This window comes from Aulonocara stuartgranti (genome assembly GCF_965226115.1).
Source record: "Aulonocara stuartgranti genome assembly, chromosome: 17".
In the NCBI taxonomy this organism is placed as follows: domain Eukaryota; kingdom Metazoa; phylum Chordata; class Actinopteri; order Cichliformes; family Cichlidae; genus Aulonocara; species Aulonocara stuartgranti.
The window spans coordinates 34,800,588-34,823,457 of NC_138953.1; the positions used below are offsets into that span (position 1 = coordinate 34,800,588).

The window sequence follows — 22,870 nt, forward strand, 5'->3', positions numbered from 1 at the left end:
GCCACCGCTGATCATAAACACCTACAACGCGTAAACGATGGTCTGCAAAGCTGTCCACACAACCACCACAAAACCATCTTTTACCCATAAGACCATAAGCAGCCTGTGTCCCTACCAAATGTTGGCTGTACAACCGCATAGTTCTATCAAGCAGTGTAGCCACTGCCCGCAGAACAGGTATCCATTGAGGGACTGCCAATAGAAACAAAGAACGCATTCACAGATTCTCTTTCTATGTGGCTGTAGATACACTGAATCTTTAACAATGCCTCTAGGTAGTGAACCTAGTTATTTCTTCTATGTTGATGGCTGTTGCTAGATTACAAAGAAAAGTAATACTACCTACTTCGTGACAGTACTACATAATACCATTCAGCATTGCTAGAGGGCCAAAAACTAGTAGATGTTAAGGGTTCAATTTGTTACTTTACTGGGGAAGGGTGCACCTTGAGCATATTCTTTTTTCTTCTGGTCTCTGCCCCAAATTCAGAGGCTGCAAGGCATCTTTCAACTGGTTGCTTCATTTAGGTTCCTCAGCCTGGACAGCTTTGCCACATTCGTGAAAAACAATAATCCAAATTAGTTGATTCTGTAATCATTTTTCCCAAAAGCAAGTATGTGAGTGTGGGTATGGAGAAGACCTCAGGACTAACTGTTTATAAAGATTTTTACATTATGCCCACTCTATTCTATTACATTTATTACAGCTCACAGTTTTGTCTAATGTTTGCTTGACTTCACCTCTCAGCCAGTCCACAGTTAATGGAAGTACAGCAAGAGTTGTGTGTATTCATACGTGAATAAAACACTATATAAATAAAGCTGGTTGTGGCATTTTACTTTAATGCATTACATAATGAAAGCAGCCATTATTTATCAATTGCACAACTGGGATTTAATGACCAGGCTGCTGGTTAGTTTTATTTAGTGTTGAGAATATTGTAACAAATATGTTGACCACGTGACCACCTTTTCAGTGTGAAAATTCTGATTCTTATTTTATCCATCCATGCATGCAGCCCTACAGCAGAGCAGCCGCTACAACGACCAATCTGGACAGCGATGAAGGGCTAACTATTTGGCAACTTGGAGCGAGAGAAACTGTAACTGGTGTAAAGTACTAACAGTCCATTTCCTGATTTGGCCCGAGTGCCATGGATAAAGATGGTTAGGCAGGCATGATCTCACACATAGTGGTGCTGGGATTCGCGCTGGGAAAAGGTCTTGTGCTGTACGGGAACACCAAGACTGTGAGAAAGTGAGACACGGCGTGAAAGCTAAATAATAAAAAACGACAGAGGAAGCGGTATCCTGCAGTGTGGGTAGTTTGTAACTCAGACTGTTTTGGGGGTTATTTTAAGAAGTCTGCTGATCCACTGTTTGGAAAGTATTGTTGAGCAGGCTGACATGAGGCACACAGCCTGAGCAGAACCAGAGGGGAGATGGAGCAAAAATAAAAAGTGGTGTGACATGGTAATTTGAGCAAGAGGAGAGTGAGAGCACCAGAGAAAGATCAGATAAATCCGGGGGTTTCACTCATAGGCCATTAAAAAGAGCGATAAACCTCAGCTAAGTGCACTGAGGGCAAAGCTGGCCAAATATACACCCTCTACCATGAGTGGAAGAGGCAGTTCAGACTTGCCAAATCACACAACAGTACCATTCAGTTCCTATAAGCATTTATTTTGAGATATATTACTTGGTCTCTTGCCTGGAAGTATTTCACAGTAATCCACAGATATAGCTCTTTGATCTTTTAAGTTAGTATTACATACACATACAACCAATCAGGCTTACCAGTGACTAACTGATTAATCAATCATTTACATTCAAGCTATGCACTCAAACACACACATTAAAACCCCAACCACTTACTACAGCCATTAAAGCTCTACCCAGGTCTGATTAACTAGTGGATCCCATGCAGGCCTGCCTGGGCCTCTCCACCACTCCTTACAACTGGGTTTGTTCTTTTTAAGACAGTCCACTCTACTGTCTTAAAAAGGGGCCAGGAACTTTCCCACTAAGGCAAGCCTTCAAACTACCATGAGGTTCAAGGTCTGGGCACGGGCTGTCGATCATTCTTAATGCTTCTCCGGTGACCTCTGACAATGCGTTAAAGCTTGCTGGGACCTCACAACTCCTGTGAGCTTTTTAGTCCTGTCATAGAGTTTCCAAATCAGCATTTAAAGGCACTTGTGAAGCTGGGAAGCTGTCACGTTGTTAGACAGATATAAAAATGACAGTAGAAATACGGCTCTTTGTGCTGTATCTGTAGTAGAGACGTGCTAGCCAACAAAAAGATAATTATAGCAATTAATTTGTATTAAATTCAAGACTCAATAGTTCATGTCAAAGTGGAACCATAACAGTTTTCTTTTAAGGAGTCGCCAGCAAAAAGTAAAACTGTATTTATGAAGCGCCTTTCAAGATGCTCATATTAAACATGCCCAAAGTTTCAGATAATAAGGTCAAGGTGTGTTCAAGTAACCACAGGCTTCAGACTGCTCTAAATATTAAGGGTCAGATTCTGTTTCAACATTCGGCTCAGTATGAAGTCAGAGAGATAGCTGTGAGCACATCAGCCCTACTTTCAAACCTTCTGTTTTGGAGGGAGAGCCAATCAGAAGAAGGTTGGCAAATTGATGTGCTGCACCATGGCCCAGTATAAGATAAATAAGGATTATTTTGAACTTTGACTCATTCTACTAGAGTCCAAAAAGAATAGAGTTGGCAATGAGCTCAATAAGGTCTGAGCCAAGAGTCTAGCCAGTATATCAGTGGGGCCCATGTATAGGCCGATATTAGCTCCTTACCGATATATTGGTACTGGTATTTACAGCAGTCAAAATATAAAAATTAAGTAATAAAATAGATGTGAGAAAGATGTACACGTGTGTGTGTGTGTGTGTGTGTGTGTGTGTGTGTGTGCGCCACAAATACAACCAGCAGAGTCGAGCAGAGCATATTGTAACCCTTGACTTTTGACAATAAAACTGCATTGTTATGTTATCTTAATAGTGACTCATAAATAACACGCACAATAAAATGTTAGGGAAATCTGTTTGTGTTTTTGTGCGTTTCAAAAAATGTAATAAAAATTGTCCGATATTAGATATTTAAATAACTAAATATCTATCTCAAAAAAATTTTATCTGTCAGGGTCTACAAGTTTATCTGAAGAGGGGACTTGAATAAATATATTTATTCCTATAATCTATTTGATGAATACAAAAGTAGGGGTAGGACATAATTCAACTTCTATCCCTTAGGAAGTGCATGTGATCACCACAATGCAGGCACTCCCCCACACACAGACCAGCTCAGTTGCTGAGGTGACTCACCAATCAGAGGGCGCAGGGGAAGGACAGTGACACATTCGCCTTTGTAGCTGAGAACAGTCACGGGGAGATGAAGATCAATGTGCTTGCATGAAGATGGCCACGCTGAGAAACCACAGAGCAGCCACCTCATATCCTTCACCAGATGACTTGGAACAATCACGAGAGCATGGAAGGAACTGATGAGGAAACAGGCTGCGCAATCTTTAGCTCAGCTGGCTTCAGCACATCGTACTAGCTCCCTGCTTCATCTCACCATATTGACACCTGCATGAAACTGATCACAACAATAGTGCCTTTTACAGAGCAAGCTGGTGTAAATATAGTTACAATTAATGAGTTAATGAGTGGCATTAGAGTGGAAACCTATAGCACCATCAACACGTGGCAACAACAACTTGGGCTGATTTTTGACTCTTGTGAAACACAACCCCATCTTCAAAATTGTTTTCGTCCTGAGCCACATGTCACTAAGCCTGTTAACCAGTGAGCACTACCAGGAACATCAGCTTAGTAGGTGATATAACATTACAACAGAGAGGAATGTTCCTGGTAGATCCTGCTGTTCTGTGAAATCATTTACCGTAATTGTCGGGCTATAAGCCGCTACTTTTTGCACAAGCTTTGAACCCTGCGGCTTTTAGTCAGGTGCGGCTTTTCTATGGATTGTCCATGATTTTTGTCATATCGTAAGACTATTTGTTTTATTTGTTCCGCTGTTGTACGGCACTACGTTGCCTGGCGGAAGGGCATGTGATCTGACACACAGTATCGGGGTTCAAGAGTGGTATGTTGGTCACATGTCCATCCGCCAGGCAACATAGTGTTGTACAAGTAGCGCGAAAAACAAACTTCAAAGTAGCGCTACCCGTTCAGCAGGAGACGTGGATGATGAGCGCCGATAAACTTGCGAAAAGCAAGTTATGCTCAACTCCACCAGTGGAATCTGACAGCGTGGAAAAGTTTGAAAACATCCATGATCACCAACGGATTTCGAAGGGCTGGACTGCTGCATGATGGAGAGGATGACACCGCCACGGCCCTTCTGAGGGTGTTCGACACTGACACTGACAACGAGGATTTGTTTGGTTTTGAAAGTGACAACAAAGGAAAGAAGCTGAGAGTGGATGACAAAGCCATCCTGAGCCTGTTCGTATCCGACACTGGAGAAGAGGACTTTGGTGGTTTTAGTGCGCAGGAAGAAGAGAAAGATGGTGGTGAATGACTGACTTTTCTTCTTGTTAAAGCCGTGTCACTGCACCTGAGCCTAAAAGGTAGTCCGGATCCATTTTTCTGGTGTGCTGTAGGTTATTGTTATGTACTACATTTGTTACTCATTTATGAAGCACAGTACATGTTTCGTTCCATTACCGCTACTTGTACATATACCTAAAAAGTTATGCAAATATGTACCCATAACTTGTTATTCAAAATATTAATAAAAGGGGTGTGTCTCCAAACAGCCATCTCTTTCCTGACAATTCCCTTTGTGCATATTCTCTTACATATGATAAGTCAACATTGAAACACCTGCGGCTTTTAGTCAGGTGCGGCTAATGTATGTACAAAACAGGATTTTCCCCTGATTTTAGCTTGTGCGGCTAATATTCAGGTGCGCTTTGTAGTCCGGGAAATACGGTAATAACATCACTATGCATGCTTCCCATAAACCTGTTAGGAAGTGCAATCCCTGCCAAATCAGGCAGGTGACACTACTGACCAAGTATGCAGCTACAAAAATGTCTGCCTGCCACACGAGTCTCGCACAGCAAATGTGATAGCAGCTAGGCCCGCTTCTTGAAGTACTCCGCAGCTGGAGCCTTCACCCAGAACTTCCCAGAGGCTGGAGATATTCAAGCCAAGCTGGACGGGTTACAATCACACTCATCACTGACTCAGAAAGCTTACATCTGGGCTCACCTACAACAGCAAGCTGGCCTTTTAATCCCCTCATGTGGTGACATGATAGAGGCAAGGATTAAAAGCCAGCCAGCCAGCCATCCAGCCAGTCAGTCAACACCACTGCCCTGCCTGGCTGCGTACTTGCATCATCGTCCCCAGTGCTTCACTTAGCTTTTACTGCAACTGGGGAAGGACAGTTCAGCAGATGCTCGAGGCCAGGCTGTGGTCATATAAATCTATAATGCAGTACCATTACTCCTGCTATACTTCATCTATAAATAGGCTGCAGGCAACCTTCTGTGAATAAACAAAAACAGTTGATCAGACCAATACAGTTCCAACACACTGCAGAAATTTACATAACAGGCAGACTTCAGCCCTAAAAGTGTTCAGGATGGCGTTCATCCTCAACTCAAGCTTTCTGGACTCTCTGCATCCCATGAACTTGAAACAAGACAACACACTTGCAATGAAAATTCAAAGACAGACATACATTTTAATCACACAAGCTAAGCCATAACAACAGGATATAAAGATCAACATATAATGATCAGATATTTAATAGAGTGCCTGCACTGATATTTGAAGGAAATATTGGTAAAGAGTTAACAAGTGTGACCAAAATGTTTACTTTCAAATAAAATTTTTTTAAAAAAAGCACTATTTTAAGTAAATTTTCACAACTACTTCTCCCCTTAATCAACAGTCTGTACCTTGCACCTGCATTCAAACTTGGCCTCCTCAGTAGCACAGATGTGGCTGTTGCTTTCCCATAGCTCTGGCTGCACTTCCCCCTGCAAGCCCGGTGTTTCCGACTGCTCATTCTCTTCTAGATGCCGGCTCGCTTTGACAGTCTGAGGTACTTGAAGCCATCTGCTCTGTGCTGCGCACTCCATTCTCTCACGTTACTACCAAACATTTGGTTAAAGGGTCTTTAAGCTGGGTTTCCTTCGGGGTTTGGTTTAATAGGATAGGATCACTGACGTAGTACAGGGTGTGGGTGGGGAGTGCATCCCACCCGACTTGTCCTTTCACCGGGTTTCACCCAATTTCTAGGCTTTCTGAAGCCAAAAAAAAAACACTAAAGTGGCATGTGTATTAGTGCAACAGCTGACCACTACTTATAAAGTCCACTACAAAGATAACAGGATATGCAACTGTTAATAAAGCTCTTGCAATCATTTTCTTATCAAATAAAAAAAATGTCCTTTCCTTGAACGTTGCCCTTCTTCTGTCCTAAAAAAGACCTTGTAAGGAGCAGAGCGATAAGACAACCACAGCTAAACAGTGCCTAAATCCACCTACGGTATCAATTATAGGTGTTACAGACTCAAAGAGGTTTATTTTTATAAACCAGGTCACAGGGGTTACACATCACTGACTACTGTTACAGCCAAGTTAGACCACACACCTGCATAAATTTGACTAAACTAAAACGGCATGTCTGTTTTACAGGCAGTGAACTGTGAATAGTTTTAACATAATAATCTGAGGTCAAGCAAGGGTCATGAAGTTCCACAGAAGGACACCCAAGTGTCAATAATCAGAGCTTCTTCAAAAATAAGAAAGATGTGCCACAATTAAACTATGACTGAAAAGACCATATCCGAAAAATGTAAGCGGTCTGTGTTTTGCGTTTGTCACGTTTATGCTCAAGATAATGTGACACAAATATACACAAACCTACAAAAGCATGTGGGACCTCATGCTATGAGAGAGCTTTTAAATACCCAGTATCAGCACAACTTGTGAGAACAGTTGGATACTGTCGCCCACCTCCTGAGTCCTAAATATTTCACTTAAATGTCAGCCTTAGTGAAAACGGGTATGAGAAAAAGAATAACATTCCTTCCCTTGTGTTATAAGCAGTGAAAAGCATCATTTAAACCGTCAACGGCCGCCGCCGATTCAGCTTTGGTGCCAGCTAGCCTGTTAGCATCGTCACACAATGCCAGCTTTCCCAGCAAGCTCGCGCTGCGGCGAGGTCCTCAGTGGTGGTCCAGCAACAGCGAGATATACAAAAGCACTTATGTGGAGGGGAGAAAAATGCCGCCTGTCTTACCTTTTTCATGCGAGGAGCCTCGGCAACGGTTCCGTCCCGGTTGACAAACGCCTCCCCGCCGTTCTGCTGCGGGTCCGAGCGTTTCATAGACGACGCTTGAGGCATCTTCGCCGGGTTTGGGGTGAGCAAGCCCGTGCCTCCTTCCCCGGCTTTCGCGGAAGGCTCCGCGATAGGGGACACGGCAGCCGCGGAACCGGCCTCGTGCGGGTCGTTTCTGGGGAGGTTCTTGCCTTCTGACGTGGGTGTCACCGGGGATTCAGCCGGCAGGTCTTTGCCGGTGGGGACGTCTTTGAGTTCGACCTCTGCCATTTTCGCTGCCACAACCTGGACTGACATCGCTGCAGTTTCTCAAAGTCCTTTTTCCAGCACGATAGCGAGTCAAGCGGATGTGAGCGGAGGAGCCACGACGGCCAAATGCATTGTGGCTCTTGTAGTTCCACTAAGTAGCTCAATGGCTCACAGGACACTTCTCACACCACTTATTCGTACATGAGTAACGTTTTATTGGACGTCAATACATGCAGCAAAAGAACAATATCGTTACTTATTATTATAATACATTTAAATTAGCTAAAAAGAGAGTCCTAATAGACATTGAGACCACATTTCCCAATAGAGATAGCCGGGTTGTTAAATACACTCTGGGAAATGCAGTTTTTAATAAAAAAGAGGACGACAATAAACTACATAACAAACGTGAGCTTTGCAGATAATGCGGTTTCAAGAGACAATCTCATAAAATGCACACTTAGATCTTTTTTGTGAAAAATAATCAAATTTCTTTCTAAAATAAAATATTTACAACGTACAAAATCCACTACTGGTGGTGGTCAGAGGGCCCGGTTGCGCCAGTGTTCGGCAGCCTTGCCTCTGTCAGTGCGCCCCAGGGTGGCTGTGGCTACAATGTAGCTTGCCATCACCAGTGTGTGAATGGGTGCATGACTGGATGCGTAAAGCGCTTTGGGGTCTTTAGGGACTAGTAAAGCGCTATACAATTACAGGCCATTTACCATTTTACTTGTTTTGTCAAAGTAATCAAGAGCAGGCTGCGCTATTACACTCTGTGTGTACCAGAGTGTTTATCAATACTCTAGTCAATATACTGCATCACATAATGCGGTGGTACATAAGACGGGTACAAGACGAAGGTCAAATCACAAATAAGGAGCTGCACTGCCACCAAGTGGATGCCTAAGATATTTAAAAAAAACAACAAAAAAAAAAAACAGATCTCAAGCACACTGCGTACAGTTCAAGGAAATGAAGAAACAAGTGTTTTCTATAATTAATATTTCAATTTAATTTCCAAGTCTCGTTTGACACTTGTAAAACAGCTTTATCGAAAACAAACAAACATGTAGAGGGTGGTATAAAATCTAAGGAAAAGAAATATTCACAGAAACAGACGTTGGTGACTTGAAGGCTTTTCATCTCTCCATCACACATAGTTCAACTGTTATACATGTATGTGCAGCATTTCCGCAGCTGTACATATACGTACAACTGCTTTCAGCATAGCTGCAATATCCACTGGTCTTTTTTTCCCCTCCCCAGTAATTCAAGCGCATGCCAGGAATAATCCGATTATTGCATTCTAAACTACAACAGGACAGGCGGGGAAAGCGACAAAAAGTTGCTATTTACATTCAAGCTGATGGGTCTGAGCCCTTGCTGTCCACCAGATAAATCTGAGGTATATTATTTACAAGGCTGCCATGCGGGTACATTCTTAAAGTAAAAAATCAGAAACTCCAAACACTGTTAAAAAATACAGCTCTTTGTTGTATCATAAGCACTCTGTGGTGAAAAAGAAACATGTCTCTAAAAATGCAAATGAAAACACAGCAGGCTGTCAATCATCAAAATGTTCAAAGAACATGCATCTACTCTAACTGAAGTCTTGTGTGCTGTTTGTTTGTTGTTGTGTTTTGTTTTGTTTTTTGCTCATGTCCACCAGAAAGGGGAGACACATGTCCTCAAATCCACTTGGAGTTCCCTTGTAACTTAATATTTGAGGATGACGCCTCAGTCCTCAAAAATCCACAGGATGTTCACACCTGAGAGGCCCAGATTCACTCTCCTGAGGAGAATATGAGAACAATTTAACCACAGTACACAAGACAAGGTCAAAGTAGTCACTTAAAATAAATAAAAGTCTATCTTAAATCTGAACTTTAGTGCATCATTTCTATCGGGAAAATGAATCATTTCATGATTCTTTCTAATGGCTCTGTTCACGTTGGAGATTAAAATCCAACTAGCTTTGAATAAAGAGAAACACTCACCCCAGCATCCCTGACTCCTTGGTCTTAATAACATAGAGGAACATGAGGATTGTGTGGAACAGGTTGTTCCTGCCCTGTAACCGAAATCAACATAGGTTCACATCAGCGCAATAAAGTGTTACAAACAAGCAAGAAAACCTCAAATGTTACTGAACGATACGCCCGTTACATGCTGGCTCTTTCTCTAGGACGAGGAAGGCCCATGGATTTAAAGTAACAAGAGTTATTCTTTTATGAATAAAACATGGGTTTTTGATTTGCAAATCATTTTATTCAGCATCCCAACATTTGATAATGTGATAATGGCATTAGTATTTTAAGTTATCCTCCATGAAGGAGATTTTAATGTTTCCTTGGGAAAACAGAGGAATATGTAACAACCGCAAAATTATTGGCTACATTGTTAATTTAAACACTGCCTACAAATGGCCAACAATTTTACAACTGGTGCATTCCTAAAAAAAAGAAGAAAATAAAAAGGAGTGAGAACCTTGGGAAGACTGTAGACATGTCCTTGGTAGATGAGCTGGTAGTGAGGAGGAGTGGTGCTGCTTTGATGAATGCAGAAGAGGTTCTCCTTGGTAACATCTATGAGTTAATACAAAAAGGTGACACAAAAGAAAAAAAAAGCAATGCTGGATTTCAAGGAGGATCAAACAGTGGCCATCTTAAGTCTTTAAGTACTATTCTTCAAATCCTATCTAATGTTGTGCTCACCAGGTTTGTCCGGGGTGTGGCTAAAATGTTGAGAAGTGAAAGTCTTCCCATCTGGGTACTTTGGGTGCGGAGGCAGCCTGGAGTCCAGGTATGTGCAAAACACATGCATGAGGATCTGAGGAGACAGACACGTAGTTATTGTGACACAACTGAGCCACAGCGTGTGCAGTAAAAGAGCAAGGTCGCTTTGATCTGACGAGTAGAACAATTACGGTAATTATTCCAACCTTTGCTACTGACATTTACTTTTTAGCTCATTCACACCCCATCCTTGTCCTTTAGAAGCATTAAAAAATCATTTATATGATGAGAACTGAACACTGGAGCAATTTAAACACATTTTGAGTATACTCACATGTGACATTTATTAAATGCACATAATAAATAAATAATTGCTGCTCATTATGTCTGTGTGGATATCGCTGGGTGTGGTCATGTACACTCACAGCACAGTCAGTAGGAAGGTCTGTATCCCATTTCCTGTTCTTCAGGTCACCACCACCGTTCCAGCGAAAGGAGCTCATACAACCGCTGTGAGCCAGCTCTGACACAAAGAAGAAATAAAACACACAGCACATATGCAGTGAAGTCCAATCACAGGTCCACAGTGTTCATTTTTCATGGCTGAAAATAACACATTTTATTTAGTTTGATGCAGGTATACAGGACTTTTATATATATATATATATATATATATATATATATATATATATATATATATATATATATATATATATCAATTAATGCCTATATGCTTTAATATTAAACGCACCCTTTATCCGGTCCACTAGATACTCCTGGTTGGGTGTGATATCCAAGTATTGGACAATAGAGTTCAAAGTAGGGATGGAGGAGGCTTTGGTCACTGCTGCCTGTTTCAGACTGCTTATGCTGGCCTCTGGTGGAGAAAAAAAGTGAAAAGGTAAAGTAGCTGGCATAACAGTGCCTACAGAGTGTCAATTTCAATTGATTTGGAAATATTTTGAGGCAACTCCTTACTACTCATCAGTCAATAGCAGATTTTAGAAGTTTACCTCCTATCTGGAGCTCTGGGCAGCCCATTCTCCTGAGCAAGCTATTAACTGAGTCTATTTCTTTGACCAAGGGGACCAAGATAGTATCACTGATCCACTGCAGACACACATAAAATTATTTTTTAAAATTCAGATCAAATATTTCTGGACACCTGGAATTCATTAAATATATAGATAATCAAGTGAAGCCCTACTCACATTTCTAAGCTTGGCTGTCCAGCCATCAATGCGATCCAAAACCGGGCGACTGGTTGTGATTCTCGCCCACACCTACGTATCAGAAAGGAGATAGAAAACATTTTCAAAAGAGCCAACTATAGTTTAAAGAAGAGACAAAAAAAGGCTAATCTTTCAACTGATAAACCCCGCCCAAAAAACAAATACTGACACACAGACCTCCTCTGCAGCCTGTTTGGAGCCCAGGTCCGTCTCATCCTTGTGGGCAGAAGGCGCCTGAGAGCGGCATGCAGGCTGGTAAAGGAACTTCCTCAGGCTCTGCGCATAATCTCCCACCGAACGGTTGTAGTTCCAAAACGTAGGACTGTGACTTGGAGACACAGACTCTGGACTTCCTACACAGGGAATGACGCCATCATGACATCAGAAGTGACCTACTATGTTAGAATGGGGGATACTCATGCTAACTATAGCCAAAGTTTCAAATAGAGATGGGCGATAGAACGATAACGATATGTATCGCGATAGACCTCGCCGCTCTTGTCCTCTTAAAAAAAAAAAAAAAAAAAAAAAAAAGGTCAGCCAATCCAAATTAAGTAGCGCAGAGCCGAACCAATCACAGCTGCAGCGTCACGTCGCGTGACTTGTTACGTACAGCACAAGTGCCAAGCCGCACGTGTGTTTGTTTGGGAAGCAGCCAGCCCGTAATGGAGGAAATGAGTGTGCCGACTAGAAAAATCAACCGAGCGTGACCGAAGAGAAAACAGATGATGGTTCCAATGCCGGAGAGATTGTCAAACGGAAGAGCCATAGAAGTTCCGTAGTGTGAAGGTATTTCGGCTATTTCAAGTCTGACAAAAAAATAGAGTAGCGCGCACTGTAAATTGTGCCGAAAGCAAGTCTGGAAATACAATAAACTGGAGCATGCGTCACACTGTGCGCCACGTTATTGTTTCGGTGAAATGAATTTCTACAATACTGTTACTGTTAATTCTACTCTCTGCAGTGTTTAAATGCTTACATATACACACAGTTACTGTCCCTCCACACATACGACTCGGTTCTGCTTCTATGCCCCAGCTTTGTTTCCTTTTTCCCACCGAGGCTTCTAGACTTCTGATTGGCCAACATTTCGGCACGGTTAGGAATCTAGCGCCACCTGCTGCTTTGGCATGTTCATAGCAGCGTTTTCCTTCATTTCTGCCTTTATGTGTGGACGGGATTATTTTTTAAAACGAAAACGGAAAATCTCAGTTTTCAAAAATACCCGTGTACGTGTGGACGTAGCCTCAGTCTCTGACTGGAAGCGCTAATTCGTCATTCGGCTGTTGTCAGACTAAAGTAACTGTTAAAACTGTTTGAAAAGCTCAGCTATACAACAAGGAGAGATTGAGAATTTCCTTTTAGTTCTCAGTTTATTTGATATTGACAAAAGTTAGTCAGTTTTGTCTGTTCTTCTGTAAAACAAACTAAGATTTATTTTTAGAATTAATATTTTGTTTCCAAGTGGAATTGACAATTTAGTAGTCTGTTTCGTTTGTTCATTTTGAAACTTAAACGCTTTAGCGGCTGCCTTTTGTGTAGTTTGCAATATTTGCCTTTATTTATCTGAAAAAGTCTCATGTTCCTTAAGTACATCTACCCTGTTGAACTTATTATGGGAAATAAATATTTAAATAAAAACAAGCTGCTGATTATTTCACATTTTACTTGTGAGCAACAGCACATTTAAATCTTACAAATATAGTTATTTGGCTTATATCGTGATAGATATAGTTATCGCCTGAAATGAAAAAAACATATCGTGATATGAAAAAATCTCATATCGCCCAGCTCTAGTTTCAAATAATAAGGATTTTCCACTCTTGGATCTGTACAATGTCCAAGAGAGGCACTATCCTTCAAGGCTGTAGTTCAAACCTTGCTTGTTAGCATAAACCCAACTGCCTAATTGTATTCATTCATTCATGCTTTAAAAATCGTGAATGAAACCTACAATTTCCTCTGTGATCTACTCTACTTTAGCTACCTACCAAGCTGGCTCCGATGACTCCTTTCCTCCTCTGTTCGCAGGAACCTCTCCAGACTTTTTAGATCCTCCATGTAGTCCTCCTTGCTTCCAGGGGAGTTAAACACTGAGGGAGGTGTGCGGTAACGAGCCCTCAAGCTGGAGCCTTCTGCTGACCCAATAGTAGTGGGATAAGGAGAGGAGCCAGAGGGTGGACTGTAGTTCAGCACCTGAAACAAGGAGAATCGTTAATGGAAAGGAAATGGAGTTCAGTTTTCTTTTTTTCTCGTGTACTCATGTCACTCCTGGTTAAAAGTACCTTTCCAAAGGACACAGAAGGGGAAAAGGGGCCTCCTGCACTGTTTGTTGGGGATGGGTTGCTGAGTGTGGGGCTATATCCAGGAACACAGCTGGGGGAGAACTTGGGGCTGCTGGAAGCTGTACGAGAGGGACTAAAGCTGAGCACGCTCTGGCCCTGCAAAGGAGATGACTGGGCTGGAGCCGGAGCTTCCTTCTTTTCTGGCTTTTGGGGCGGAGATGCCTGAATACCTGCAAAACAAAAAACCCCAACTCTGGCTCATATGTTCATCTAAAGATCGGATGGGGCTTCCTTTCTGCTACTTTACTTGCCACAAAGGATCTTGAACATAGCAAGAACTGGATAAAAGGTGTGGAAAAATATAAACCATAAATTTGCGCCTCACTTGTGTTTCTCAGACCCAGAAGGTGATGCTGCTCAGGGCTTACAGCAATTGTGGACGGAGCCATTGTGTATTTGAAATACTTCCAGAAGTCAAAAAGAGCATTGAGGCTAAAAAGGGAGGCAAGCACCAGTTCTGTAAAAGAAGAAAAAAACTAAATAAAAGACTGTAGCAGAGCATGAACATGCAGGTGGCAAATTAAAAGCCATTTCCCTGTATTCCTGGCATGAGTCTTTTTAGCATTATATATGGTATCGTGCAAAATTCCTCTCATGTGCAAACGAATGGAAATACAGCATGAAAAACAAGTCTCTCAAGTTACAATTTAAAGTTGTTGTAAAAGCAGCCAATGTCCAAAGAAAAACTCTGAAAGAATTTCAGAAAGTCAGGACAACTATAAGAAGAACACATTATAACCCTACAAGAAAGTCTGTTTGCTTGGAAGCAAAACATGAAGTGAAGCATGAGTTAAGACTTTTCTACACTGTAAATGTTACTTTAAGCACAGCTGAGAATAAATAGGACTTATTCTGAACAGAGAAACAAAACACAATTCTGATACGTAGCCTAATACGGTATATTAGGTCTGCGTTGCTGTTTGTGCAGTAGTGTAGAGGAGCCTCACCGATGTACCAGATAGGCCAGTAGGTAATGTTGTAGTATCGGCTCAGCAGCTTGCCTGACCTGATAGAAAAGTAAAAAGTAAAACCAGACGGGTACATAACCACACCGCCAAGCACACAGCATTATTTAACATTGAGGTATGTAACTTACATTTCAGTGTAAATCATGCCAGCAAGAGATACGTTTAGAACAGCCCAGGCAAGGACCACCTGACGAGCCTGCTCCTCCCTCCTCATCCTCAGCGCCCTGTCTATCATGCTGGGCATCCCCTCCTTCGGCGGAGTGAACATGGTTTTATCCCACTGATCAGGCTGAGGGAAAGCATAAAGAAATAACTGTTCTCTGGCTCGGCAAGGAATAAAACCGCGTGACAGTAATAGCTGTACTTGGCTCACGACTACGGGTACCATAGCATAGTTTAGTTAGCCCGGCATACTAACAGGAAGGGCTAGCTAAAGTTAGCTAGCTTACAAGTTAAAACAGTTCTAAGTTAGAGGCTTGGTTACACTTTATGCGCCCCTTCTCATTGTTAAAAGTAACAACATTTGAACCAAACATTAATACAACCACAAAACAAACACAAAGCACAGGGAATTTAAGAAATTCATACCACGCTAAAGTGAATGACAAATGCGGCGCTGCATGATTTGTATTTCACCGGAAGTTGTAGGGTGCACTTCCGGTACCTTCTATATACGCATCAAAGCTGCTCAAATTTCAATAGTAAAAATAAAATATTATTATATTCTTATATATATTAATGCAGACACAATTAATTATTTGTTCATTTTCTGTAAGACTAAAGTAGTAGATTGCGCTTTAATCTTAGAAGGTCACAGTTTGTTTCAGGTCATAAATATTGAAACATGTGATATTAATATGGCCAACTGGGGGCGTTGCCCATCTTGTTTTACCATTTTCATTCACGTAGAGTTGAAATAAGGTATTAATGGCTTAAACTAAGGTCTAATTTTGACAGACACATAATCACAAAAAGACAAACACAACCCGAATTAACTAATAACAGAAGCTATTAGTTATAAAGTTATTCTATTTGTATTTAATATCTTGAACGAGAGGGAGACAGGTGTAAGAGTGAAACTGCAAGGAGCAGAGGTGGTGAAGGTGGATGAGTGTAAAAACCTCATCCAAAGGAAAGGGAAGGTTTACAAAAGGCTTGAAACCCCATTAATAACTATAGGGACAATCAGTCCCATACCATATACTGTCATGTTAAAATGTTTCAGTGATCAACAATTCATGCAGGAGTAAAAAGTGTGACAACCAACCCTGGTCTACCCTACATCAGAGGGACAGCTAGGGATGAGCGGTTAAGAGACAGAGTGAGAGACGCAGGGCAGAAAATGTTTGTGCGAAGGAGGGACAGTGGATATACTGTACAATGGGTGTTAAATATGGAGCTGTCAAATAGAAGAAAAAGAGAAAAAACGGCGAGAAGATTCCTGGATGTAGTGAAGCAGGACATGCAGAGAGGTTGGTGTAACTGAAGGGATACAAAAAACATGGTGAGATGGAGATAGATGATTCACTGTGATGATCCTAAAGGGAGCGGCAGATTAATTGTTCACGGTGCAGACTTCTCAAAAACTCCCCCTAGGATCAGATGTTCTTAGCATCACTTTACTAATAGTCTGCTGTTTAAGAAAGACTGATATTTGTGAATCATGCCTCATTTGCCTCAAGATCAAACACAAACTGAACAAATTTTCAAAATTCAAGAGCACATACAAACAACATGGAAAATAGATAAATACAAATAAAAAAAAGTTAACAGAAAAAATAAAATAAAAGCTGTATTTTGAGGAAAGAAAGCCAACAAATCCTCAGTGTGAACTATGGTGGAGGGGGCATCATGGTTTGGTACCTTATTTCTTGGTCACCTGGAAATCACCTTGAAAGCAGTAAAGGGGAAAAGATGACTTTAAGCTTTAATCCTAAAATGTAACAGGAAATAATCAAGGCAGCAGCCTGTGAGCTGAAGCTGAATCTGGAGAAAACGGTGTGTGTGTGTGTGTGTGTGTGTGTGTGTGTGTGTGTGTGTGTGTGTGTGTGTGTGTGGAGGAGGTGGTCTGGCATTTAAGGTTTTCAATATATCATTTTCAGATTTGGTTTGAAGATCACACCAAATATGAAAATTAGCAAAGACTTTATATTTCCACCACAAGTTTTTTTTATGGAGCATCCTCAAACATTACAACAATATACTAGACCTAGACCTTTTTCAATATGACAACCTACAACATCACATTGACACCATAACAAAATTACACAGTGTGTGAACATATCTTAAAATCTCAGCTTATACAAGCCACAAATGCTCGCTAAATTTGGCTCCTGGGTGTGCTCTCTGGGTGTTCTTGTTCAGGATTTATTCCAGCCAATATCTGGCAGTAAAAATCTGTATCAAATCAAAAAGGTCATACACGTTCATAAGTCGAACTACTTCGGGGCTTGTAGTTTAACTTTGATGAAGTACAAAACATTTGCTGTATGAAAATGTTCATCTGTGGTAAAATACAAATAATCAAGATGGTTTGCTGGTGGTGCAGTGTTTGCTTCCGGGACCTGAGGTTAATCTCCATTTCTTTCTTTGTTCTCTTCCTCTCCTCTTCATAAAATTTGATTTCTTTCTGGTTCTCAACCAGCATCTGTCTTTCTTCCTTACACTGGGTGAGCTGCTGCCTCAGAGCAGCATTTTCTGCATCCAGCTCCTGACTATCCAGAAGGGCTTGGTGCAGGGTTTGCAGCATGCTGTTGGGGAGCATGTCCATCATGCTGGGATGCAAAATCAGGCTGCACTTGTTCAAGTGACTAAAAGACAAAGAAATACACATGCAACACATGCAAAATAAACATGTTTTGATTCACTAAAGACAGTCACTTAACATTAAGATGAATTATTCTCAACAAGAACTGTATACTATTCACAAACTCATGCAAACTGTTAGATCAGCGGTTCGAGAACTCCAGGCCTCAAGGGCCAGTGTCCTGCAGGTTTTGGATCTCATCCGAGGTCAGCACACCTGAATCAAAGGATTAGTTTATTACCAGGCCCGTGGAGAACTTCAAGATATGTTGAGGAGGTAATTTAGCCATTTAAATCAGGTGTGTTGGATCAAGGACAAATAAAACCTACAGGATACCGGTCCTTGAGACCTGGAGTTCCCCACCCCTTTGTTAGAGTGTAGGTAGATCTAATGGCCATCAGGCTCAGCATGAGGCTACCAGTATGGGTCATTAAAACTCATCCCACCCTTCTTTCATCCTGACCCTCCCTGGAAACTTTATTTTTTGATCCAATCACACAATTGCATTTGTACAGAGATAAGATGAACCAATCAAAGAATACTGGACTGTCCTAAACACTTTAAGAAAACAGTCTCTGATATTCAGAAAATCTTACCTCGCCTGTTGAGTTGGTGCTTATCTCCATGTTGACTAAACACAGACAGTGTAGAAGTACTAGTCAGAGTATTGTTGTAGTTTTGCTTCTAGTTTTGGTGCTTTTTCTGTAGTTTTCCTGGTTGTTTGCTGAGTTTCATCTGAGAATTGATTTTCTATTGGACTTCAGATTAGAAATGAATCTATTAATCTAGAATTCTACAGTTTTATATCACAAACTGTACATACAGAACCTACAGTGCACATATCCTACTACACGTATAAAATGTAGTGGACTACAGGACCTGGATTTTCCTGTGATGTCTAAAGGCCATATGTGGTGATTGTGCTTTAACTTTTGTCCATCTGTAAATGTGATGGAAAAATAAATACAATATTTTACCTTTACTTACATAGTAAAATTGTATTACTATTCATTACATTCTCACATATCCATCACTTTAATAACCCGGATACGTGTGACTATAAATAAACCTTTTTTTCTCTCAAAATGCAGTTTGAGATTGCAAATTAAGCATTGCATTTATTTCCCCCGCTATACACTGACCAGCCACTTTATCTAGAACGCATGTTCAACTGTTCAAATATCTTATCAGCCAGTCACATGGTAACAGCTCAGTGCTTTCAGGAATGTAGTCTCAGTCAAGATGATTTGCTGAAGATCAGCCTGAGCAGCAGAATGTAGAAAAAAAGATGATTTAAGTGACTTTGAAGTGAACATCGCACGATTGTCGTTGCCAGACTGAGTATTTCAGAAAATGCTGATTTACTGAGATGATGCCAGCAACATGGTTTAATAAACTGGGCTACATATAGTTCTGTGTTACATCACTGCTTCTTTTATCAACACTATGTCAGCTTTCAGACAGCGAGGACATCAGTGCATTTGTACGCCACATATGCTTCTTGACGTAGGATTACAACAGTTCAGTGTGTTCTTTGTTTTTCATCTCAGAATGTGGTGAATGCTTTGAGAATTTGATAGGACATGAACTTTTACATTTGAGCCATGTTGTCAGAATGCACGCAAAGTGTGGTTTTGGCATTGTGTCTTGAAATAAACAAAGCTTCCCCGGAAAAAAAAGATGCAATCAGCATGGCGGCATATGTTGCTCCAAAACCTGTATAGATTATTCTGCATTAATGAGGCCTTCACAGATGGGAAAGTTACCCACAACATGCTTACGAATGCAATCTCACGCCATCACAGATGCAGGCTTTTCAACTGTCGAGCTATTTAAATGCAGGAGTTTTACTAAAGATTTTTTATGGTGTGGCATTACTCCTTTCAATAAAGTAAAGCAGCTGCTTCCCCCACTGCTGTAATAGTAATGATGAACTAACGCTGATAAACTTGCTTTGCCACAAACACATGCTCTTTCAAAACATGTTTTTTAAGTTGAGCTCCACTTGTGTTTTTCTGCAGTTTGAGGAGGACACCTCAGCATCATTGCGTGCCCTGTTAGTCCCATTTCTTCCGTTTCCGTCCCCGGATGAGGGCTCTGTGTCTGAACATGCGGCAGCAATCTTTCCTGGTGGTCCCCTACTGATCTCACTGCAGCTGATAAACTTTATCGCGCCTAGTCATCGCGAACGTTTGCAGGAATTCTCTCACCATGCGCTGCACGAATGTGTAGCCTTGCGCAAACAGGAATAGATCAGCAGGCTTAATATTGAGATTAAACTTGCTTGTCTGATTGTATTCTAATTTCCTTCCTCATTTTTCTTCCACGTGTTATTTTCTTTATTGTTTTCATCTTTCTGTTTTTGTGACTACATAATTGAAATCTTGCTTAGCATGCTTTTCACCACATTGTAAGGGATATACCCAATTGTTCTCAAGCGTGTGTTTACTAAGGGCCCATGGTGGCCCTGTGTGACAAGATGTTCAGAGGACAACAATGTTTGAGCAGTTGTTTTTGTTTTGTTTTTTTAGTCCCTCAGATTCAAAAAACTGATTGTATAGGAGGTAAGGATGTGGAACACACTTTCCAAAAATAAAACACAATCCACATGATTCCTCACAACCCTTTCCTCTTTATTATGGGTTAAATCTCACGCACACATAGGCAACAAATTTCACACTGAAATAGATCCATGGATCCAAGGAATCTGTGCAGGAATCCGATTAGAATCTGCCTGTGTACTTCAGGAAAGAAAACATGCATTATGGCAGAAGCTTTAGTAGCTTCAGTAGTAGCTTCATGTTTTCCATCTTTAGAGTGCCGCTGAACCATCAAGCGCAAAGTACCAGCACTTGGCTAATTATTGGGTCTAATTCACACACTGCACTACCAAACGCCTTTTGTTGAGGGTTTGTCATGCTTTAGTGGAAATCAATGCCATTCTCCCCTATCTGCACGGTTCAGTTGGCGTGCATTCTGCAGGGCTTTCCAAATCCCCTTTAACTGTATACAATATCGCTAATGTTTACTTTTTGGGGGTAAATTTGTGGTTTTGGTATTACAGAAAATGAGAAAGGGGCTGTTTCCATGCAGGCCAGCGGAGGTTGGAAGGATAAACATGCAAATAGTAGAAGTAGAGACGAATGTTTCTAGAGTTTCCTCTTATGAAGCTGAGGGTTCCCTGATAAATGCATTCTTCAAGATATTAGAAGGCAAAAACTTCCTGAGTACCATGAGATATGAAGTAGGTGGTCTTTGAAGAACATTTAGGTGCAAAAAACATGAAGAAAGAGAGAGATACTTTCTTCTGAAGGGATGCTTCTTGCTTAAGGAGTGCTTGGGAAACTGCTTTAAAAGCATGGTTTTGCAAACAACCGTTTAACACTGGCGAGAAATCAAGTATGCTAATCTACAGCTGCACAAACTGCTTGACAATGCTGATTATTTATTACAAAAAATAAAAGTTAAATGGCAGAAAAAAAGCAAGGAGTACCTTGGTATTGTCAGCTCATACATAAAGCAGTAAGATAAAACACTCAGAATGCACAGCTTACAAATGAGAAGGTAGATGTCATCATTGAGTGCTGTTCATCTTCGGGCTTGGCTTAAGAAGGTTTTTGTCCAGAGTGAACACTGAGCAGCAAATGGCCTTTAGCACAAGATTCTCAGCAGTCAGGGTGGGAGAAAAGGGCTCATCAGAAGGGCTACAGTTACAACAGAGAAGCAACAGCAAAGTAAAAATCCTCGATTTTCTGTCATGGCCAAAAGCGTTTTCATAGTTACAAATATATCAGGAGACTAACTGAATTCTTGAGCTCATATTAATGTGCAGCAAGTTCAAATGAAGTTAAATAACCACTTTAATGACAACTAAAGTGGTTAGTTGTCTTATGTTTTCAACTTATTGTTTTATATTATTACTTAATTTTTATTTCTGGTTTTGTTGTGATTTTTATCTGTGCTATATAAATAAATTTATTTACTTAACTAGTTCAGTAGCAGATTTGAGATTTCATTTCTCTCATTTTTTATGACTATATCAATAGCCGCTCGTTCTTGAAACAAGACGAGACTGAGCGTGTTGTTGTTAAATAACAAACCAAAGAGAATAAATTCCACTCAATCGAAATCTTGTGTGTCAAAGCAGAATGATAACATCACCTTATTCCATTGATTAGAACAGATTTTCTGATTGCACAACCAAACTGCCCATGCGCGAGGCTCAGAAAAGTTCAAACAGCAGATTTTTTGAGTTGCTTAATCATTCAGTGCATGATTGTACATGCCACCTTAGACCTGTGCACGGGAAAGCCATTATTTTTTTAACTTACATAAGGGAAATTATTTGTATCTAAATCCAGCGCTTTAAAACTGAGGAAAACATTTCAAAGTAACCGGAGAGCAAAGAGACTGTCAACATGTGATGTGCACCCCGAGGTTCCACAGTAAAAGGTGAAATAAGCTCCAGCTCCTCCGTGACACTGAATTAAATATGCAGTTAAGATGGCAGAAGGATGGATAAAAATGGGACTCTGACACAGCAATGTTGAACCAGTGTTATATCATAGGCCACATACACACATGTTATTTGGGCTGGACCAGTTGAAATTCCCCCTTTCCATCAGTGGAAAGACATTTAGCTAAACATTTAATCCCTGAGATGTCTTAGTATAAGAAAAAAAAAGTGTTGAATATGTTAAATTACAGAAAAAGCTCTGGTAGCTATTACTGTACTGTATGCGATTACGGTAGCTATGGAAAAAAAACACAAGCAAACTTAAATTTCTATAGTGGATAAACAGGAACTTTTGTCATTTTATCGGTTACATATCATTTGGGTGTAGTATGAATGGAAAAAGGGGAGGTCTTTATCCAAAGAAAAAGCTGTAAACGTTATGAAAATACAGTTAAAAGTTCAAAAGTACTTGCTTATAATTTCCAAAGCGCTCATTGGGCTAGATTTGAGTCTTTGCCAGGCCAGTTCTGGCCCCCTGGCCTCATGACACCCTTGCTCTAAAGTCTCTCTAAAGAGACATGTCGCACAGGGTTATGTTTTAGTCAAAAGCAAGCTCAGGAACCTTGTTGATACTTTTCAACCACAAAGAGCTTGTAACATGTGGTAAAAAAATAATTGGACGTTAATGCTTTTTTTTTTTTAACTCAATTTAATGATGACATAAATGAGCTGGGA

At 40.8% G+C, this 22,870-nt stretch overlaps 2 protein-coding genes across 3 annotated transcripts in view; both read right to left on the bottom strand.

Moving 5' to 3' along the window:
* ahcyl2b (adenosylhomocysteinase like 2b) overlaps positions 1-7,744 on the bottom strand; it is a gene marked incomplete at its 3' end in the record, with an annotated part of 55,104 nt that extends 47,360 nt beyond the window's left edge. The window contains exon 1 of one of the 2 annotated variants that reach the window (XM_082511960.1): positions 7,306-7,743. In XM_082511960.1, the coding sequence (XP_082368086.1) occupies positions 7,306-7,641 (336 nt within the window). In that variant the 5' untranslated portion in view covers positions 7,642-7,743. Of the gene's footprint in view, positions 1-7,305 lie in introns of both variants that reach the window. The other variant, XM_082511961.1, reaches the window with a different exon arrangement.
* Positions 7,745-9,215: 1,471 nt separating this feature from the next.
* tmem209 (transmembrane protein 209) lies at positions 9,216-15,527 on the bottom strand. Its single transcript, XM_082511963.1, has 15 exons — positions 15,462-15,527; positions 15,002-15,162; positions 14,853-14,911; positions 14,231-14,362; positions 13,846-14,075; positions 13,552-13,756; positions 11,738-11,913; positions 11,540-11,611; positions 11,342-11,438; positions 11,080-11,205; positions 10,754-10,851; positions 10,308-10,422; positions 10,081-10,178; positions 9,591-9,664; positions 9,216-9,385 (listed from the first exon to the last, which is right to left on the bottom strand). Exons 2-15 carry the CDS (start codon positions 15,139-15,141, stop codon positions 9,331-9,333), a joined length of 1,677 nt encoding a protein of 558 aa, XP_082368089.1. The 5' UTR covers positions 15,142-15,162; positions 15,462-15,527; the 3' UTR covers positions 9,216-9,330.
* Between the last annotated feature and the right edge of the window lie 7,343 nt (positions 15,528-22,870).